At 35.7% G+C, this 6,000-nt stretch overlaps 1 protein-coding gene across 1 annotated transcript in view; it reads left to right on the top strand.

The window, feature by feature from the left end:
* Positions 1-252: 252 nt before the first annotated feature.
* The window catches only part of LOC127639258 (ras-related protein Rab-21), a 46,701-nt gene continuing 40,953 nt past the window's right edge, over positions 253-6,000 (top strand). The window contains exon 1 of the mRNA XM_052121175.1: positions 253-587. Within this exon, the coding sequence (XP_051977135.1) occupies positions 456-587 (132 nt within the window). The 5' untranslated portion in view covers positions 253-455. The remainder of the gene's footprint in view (positions 588-6,000) is intronic.

The raw sequence follows: 6,000 nt of genomic DNA, 5'->3' as shown, positions 1-6,000 counted from the left end.
ACCAATCGTCGTTTGGAATTTCTGGATATTTTATTTCGAACAATAATTTACTATTTGACTTAACCATTTTAATTTTACTCTTGAAGTTAGTCATTTCATTTAAAATGGTTACCCATTTAGTGGACACATGTCTTAAATAAAATAAAATGGTCCTAAGATTTAAATGCGTCTCTTTCTGAGCCACCGAGCGCCCCCTGCAGGAAAATTCCGCCTGCAGTGGGTCACATGATTGCTGCCAGATGACGTCACGGAGCGAAACGCCATTAGATTGTTGATCGTAGAGATCCGTCAGGAGTGAATCAGGATTTAATAGAGTGTATGCGCTCAAAGTGCGTAAGAAGCGCACAGCAACGATTCTTTGGTGTATTGCGTTCATAGGAGTCTCTATGGCTGCTGTGATCGGTTAGAGGCTTGGATCAGGCGTTGTATTTCGGTCGGAGTTTGAGAGTTTGAGCATGGCGGCGGCTGGAGGGAAGACATACTCGTTCAAGGTGGTGTTGCTGGGGGAGGGATGCGTCGGAAAAACATCGTTGGTGCTGCGATACTGCGAGAACAAATTCAACGACAAGCATATCACTACTCTACAGGTCAGTGTTTACACACGCCACTTATTTAATTTACACAACTATTGTGCTCTAATCTCTATTATTAGGTTTGATCAAACTTTGTGGCTGTTATTGATGATATAAACTATTCGTTATCATGTTTAACTGTAATTTTGCGCACAATTTGTAAATTCAGTCATTATTCACCAAAGCAATAGATTATGGGCATATATATATATATATATATAATGCTATACAATGCAATTCTATACTTTAATCGGAATATATAGGGACTATAGGTCTTCTCTATAAATGAGACATTGTATGGCATGCCCGTACGGGTATTAAATCAGTAGTTAATATTCTAATTCTTGATATCAGTAATTACATTAACACTAGTAAAAACGCATTTTTTATAAAAAATGGGATTTCAACTAGTAAAACCCCACATTTGTAATATCTGTAGTTGAATTTTCACTATCGCAAGACGTTTTGGCTTTTAAAGCTTTTGTCTAACTATCTGTCTTAGTATCTTCAGTTGCTTTTTACGAGCCACAGTTATAATCTGACTAGAAAGAAAGAACATTAAAGATATCTGTTAACATATTTTGCCTAGTCGAAATTCTATTTAAGAGATCTGCAATGACGTTACAGATTTCGTCACAAAGATGATTCGAAAGATCTGTAATTCAGTTTTGACTAGTCTTAATTATATTTTCAGATATCTAAATTGCCCTTACCTCCTCCAGTCAATCTGCTGTGTTTGTGACGCGCAATTATTCTTCATTACTTAGTGCGATCGAAACCGTTAAAGTAACTAGCTGCTAACAGAAAGATTTATGTTTAGTCGATGCTTGACAACTTAATAAACAATAGCTTGATGCATTTATATATGTTAAAAGGTCTCCAGTTAACTGTGTAGCAAAGTGATTATTATATTTTGTAGCACGGACCAATTTAAATGTAAATGATTCATAAAGACAACCACAAATGGGTCTTTTGCATTTTATTATTATGTGAAATTGGGCAAATAAATTAATGATATTGTGGTTTAATGTTTAGAATCAAGGCACTGAAGCATTAAACCACTATATTCATTCAAATTCATTTTTAGGGCCCAAGCACAAAGTGCGTAGGACCCTATTGTTTTCGTTAGGATTATTATTATTATTAGGGCCCAAGCACAAAGTGCGTAGGACCCTATTGTTTTCGTTAGGATTATTATTATTATTAGGGCCCAAGCACAAAGTGCGTAGGACCCTATTGTTTTCGTTAGGATTATTATTATTATTAGGGCCCAAGCACAAAGTGCGTAGGACCCTATTGTTTTCGTTAGGATTATTATTATTATTATTATTATTTTATTTATTTTTTTTACGACTTACGGGGCACTTTTGGGGCTCTTAACATGCTCAAAAACTCTTGAAACTTTGCACACGGGTCAGAACCTGTGGTCATTAGGGCCGGGCTGAAGCTGGTACCCGAGCGTGGCAGGGGGCTCGACAGCGCCCCTGGAACAGGGTCCGAAAACTTGGTCTATAACTCAAACACGCTTGCATGTAATAATATGAAACTGGGTACACATATAGATCTCATCGTTTCATATATCCTTCATACTTTTACTTTTTACCCCAGACTCAACAGGAAACCGTCTATTTAGGGTTGTTTGAAAAACGCACGCAATGGAATTTGGAATACTCCTCCCAGAGAATTCCACCAATCGCCACCAAACTCGGTCAGCATGATGTCACAACATTGAGCATGAAAAATTGCCGGCAGATTTTTGATATCTCTAACGGTTTGGCCGTGGCGAGGAAACGAAATGATGGCGAGAAACGAGAAACAGTCAGAGTGTTATAACTTCTGCATACATTAATTGATCTCGATGAAACTTCAGCGGTGTGTTCGCTGTAAGAGGCCGATCGCATGGATGTGACTATTGTGAGTCAAAGTTATAGCACCACCAACTGGCAGAAGGAAGTGTGTCACTTTCAAAATGCTTTAAAATCACCCACTTATTGTTACACGATTTACTTCAAACTTTATGTGTATAATGTAAACACCCGGCAGATGTAGACGTGTGAAAGGATTATTGATATCTTAAATACTGTTGTTGTGGCAGCTCTTCAAACTTGAATTTTCTTTTTTGATGCCTGGTGCAGGGGCTCAGTAGCGCCACCTTCAGACAAAAGTGGGGTATTGGTTTCATACTTTGACGTACAGTCAGATATTTTGGTTTGAATGTGGAACACATTGCAAATGAACTTTGAAGCTCCAAAAAGCACACAAAGGAAGCATAAAAGCAAGGAAGTGTGTTATAACTTTTGCATATATTAACTGATCTCGATGAAACTTCAGCAGTGTGTCACATGGATGTGACTACTGTGAGTCAAAGTTATAGCGCCACCAACTGGCAGAAGGAAGTGTGTCACTTTCAAAATGCTTTGAAATCACCCCCTTATGTCTCAATTGAACAAACAGTTGATAAAGAAATCGGGTATCAATATATTGAATTATGAATTATTGCAGTGATCAACTTTAATGTCCGGTTAAGATGAAAATAAACTATTGCTCTGTCTAAGCCATTATCTTTCTGAAACACGTCACAAAAACTTACAGAAACTGATAACACAAACATGATGTTGGAAATATACACTTATCAGAATAGTTATATTAAACTTTAGTCTATTTCAGTTAAAGCCATTTCAGTTATAAAGCTGTCTCATGTAATTTCTCCTTTAATTCTATAATATAACCACTAGGTGGAGTTCTAAGCCTATTTTCTGTATTCTCGTTGTTTTAACGTATGAAGAAGACTTGTACATGTTGTTGAGAACGCAGTAAAGTGTGACGCATATTTCGTTCTGTGAGTTTTATGAGTACTCCGAGTCTTTATTAAAACCAACACATGAAACATATGTCTAAAGAAAGTAGGGATGGGCTGATCGATCCGAACGTATCAAAACGTCCGAGAATGATCAAATTTCAAAATGCTTTGAAATCACACTCTTATTTTTATTGTAAACCTGTGATAAAACATATATGCTTGTGTTTTACATTTTTAAGAAAACAAAAAAAAAATGGCAGCAAACAACCAATTTTATAATTATTGTTTTGCGATCTTTGCGATTGATTTTCTTTCTGATTAATTTTCTGATAAATCTACCAGTTGTTGTTGAAATGACGTAGTTCCAACGGGAGCGCGAAGTGGAGGGCGGGTCCACCTTCTTCATGTAGCCAATCATATGAGCTAATCGCTAACTCTCGATTTACTCTTATCTGATTGGTTTAAAAACACGCCAGTCACCAGAACACATCTTTAACATAATTTGGCTCAGACCCGTTCTCGTTGCTGCAATGGTACTTTTAATAATGCACACATGCATGTTAAATAATAAATAAATAAAAGAACAAATGAATAAATAAATGAATAAATAAACCATGATTACTTAAGGTTACAAATACACACACACACCATCATTGCAATCTTGACATCGCAGCCTGTTCATTATATCCGCAATAAAATATAATAATAAAATAGTAAACCCAACATATAAAAATTACTCTGTTTAAATTAGGGCTGGGCGATAAAACGATCTCGATAGGCATCGAGATTTATTTATAATAATTTACATATAATATTTATTTAGACTACGATGATAAACTTTTGACATGTTTACTCGATATGGATAGACCTAACAGCCTATTACAAAGCAGAAATAAACGGACAACAGCCAGTCAGAACGCAGATTTTGGCTTGTGCGTCTAAGTACACGCCCATTTGCTAGCGGAGCACTGTTTGAGCTACCGGCAGTGAAGAAAGTGAGTGTAAAGAAAAAATGAGTGGAAACGACGAACTCAAACTATCTTCCAAAGCTGAGGAAATTCTTGACAAAAAAGGTAACAAGACGTCAATTATATGGAAGTGGTTTGGATATCTGAAAAGCGAAGACGCGCAAATAAAGACGGTCTGCGAAATATGCCGTCGGTCGGTGATAACCAAGACGGGAAAAACAAATAAAACCTTTTCGGTCACCTGAAAAGGTACCATCCCAGCGACCACACCGAGAGTATGAAAATGCGGGCCCATGTTAATGTTACTCCGTCCAAAAGTTTTGCAGACTAGTCTTTCTGGCAAAAAAACTAAAATAGGGTAATTAGGGTTGCATGAGCACTACCTAAAAGGTGTAGCATAGTGACTGGTTTACAATGTTTACATTTTGCACTTTTTACTCAGATTGTTACCTCTAAAACATTTGAGATATTTAAAACCAGTACACAATTAATATTTTATTTATCTGACAGTTAAGTACTTAAATCTGCCAGGGACTTTGTGGTTCACTTGTTTACATTTGTTGTCTTGGTTGTACCTCTGCAAACATTTTGAAATGTTTGCTGCCCTGCCAAAGAAATTTGATGTGATAGTACTGTAGTCACAGCTTTTAGTTTGATATTTTATAATCAGTTACAAGGCAAGCTAACTTGCATTGTTTTGTCAAGGCAGATAAAGCATGTTTGCTAAAAGTAAAATGTTAACATTTAGATTTAAAGTTTATCAATATTCTTTTATAACAAAATATATTCTCAACCAATCCATGTTTGCACAGTTAAATGTTTGCATTGTTATTTATTTATGTTAATAAACTATATAGTTCAACTATTGAACCTTCTGGTTTCTTCAGGCATCATTATCAGTATACTTTTCAAACGGGCAGCATTATTAAATTATATATCGTAACAAATATCGATATCGATCAATATGGAAAAAAATATCGTGATAATATATTTTGCCATATCGCCCAGCCCTAGTTTAAATAGTCAGTAGTACAATTCAGTATCATTCACAGTAAGCACCGCTCCACTGTGATGTTTCCAAGCATATTTTTACGCATGTAAAGCGGATGATTTTCTACGTCGGTATTGGAGCGTGAGTAAAGTACAAAGCCTATAATAAAGAATAGTTTAGCATCCAAATACATCGCAAATGTAAAAACATTTTGATTGTAAAGAGAGCGTTTTTTTATTCGTCTTCTGTTCTGAATATCATTCAATTTCAAGGATTTGTTGTGGAATGTTTTGAGAGTATCATCAAATAAGAATAATTCTCTCGTTTTAGTGATTCCCTAGTTATTTTTTTTATAATTCTAATCAGGTAAGGCAAGTAATATTCTCTGTGTCTTTATATAAATAAACCAAAACAAAAAAGTTTGAGCACCGCTGCTTTATGGCACGTTTTGGATTGTGGTCAGCACAGAAAACAGCGCATCGATTTATTAAATGGTTTGAAAGTTATATTGAAATGCTTACAAAGGAATGGATAAGAGGAATCGACATTTTTATTTAAAAACAAGTCATCTGAAACCTGACATCAAGTAAGGTGAGGAACAACGAATTTCACACACTTGGAAAATGCTTTTTATTTGAATGAGTGAATGTGGCTCTTAAAAGAGCCATT

Source organism: Xyrauchen texanus, chromosome 47 (assembly GCF_025860055.1).
Source record: "Xyrauchen texanus isolate HMW12.3.18 chromosome 47, RBS_HiC_50CHRs, whole genome shotgun sequence".
In the NCBI taxonomy this organism is placed as follows: domain Eukaryota; kingdom Metazoa; phylum Chordata; class Actinopteri; order Cypriniformes; family Catostomidae; genus Xyrauchen; species Xyrauchen texanus.
This window is presented reverse-complemented; position numbering and strand designations above follow the sequence as displayed.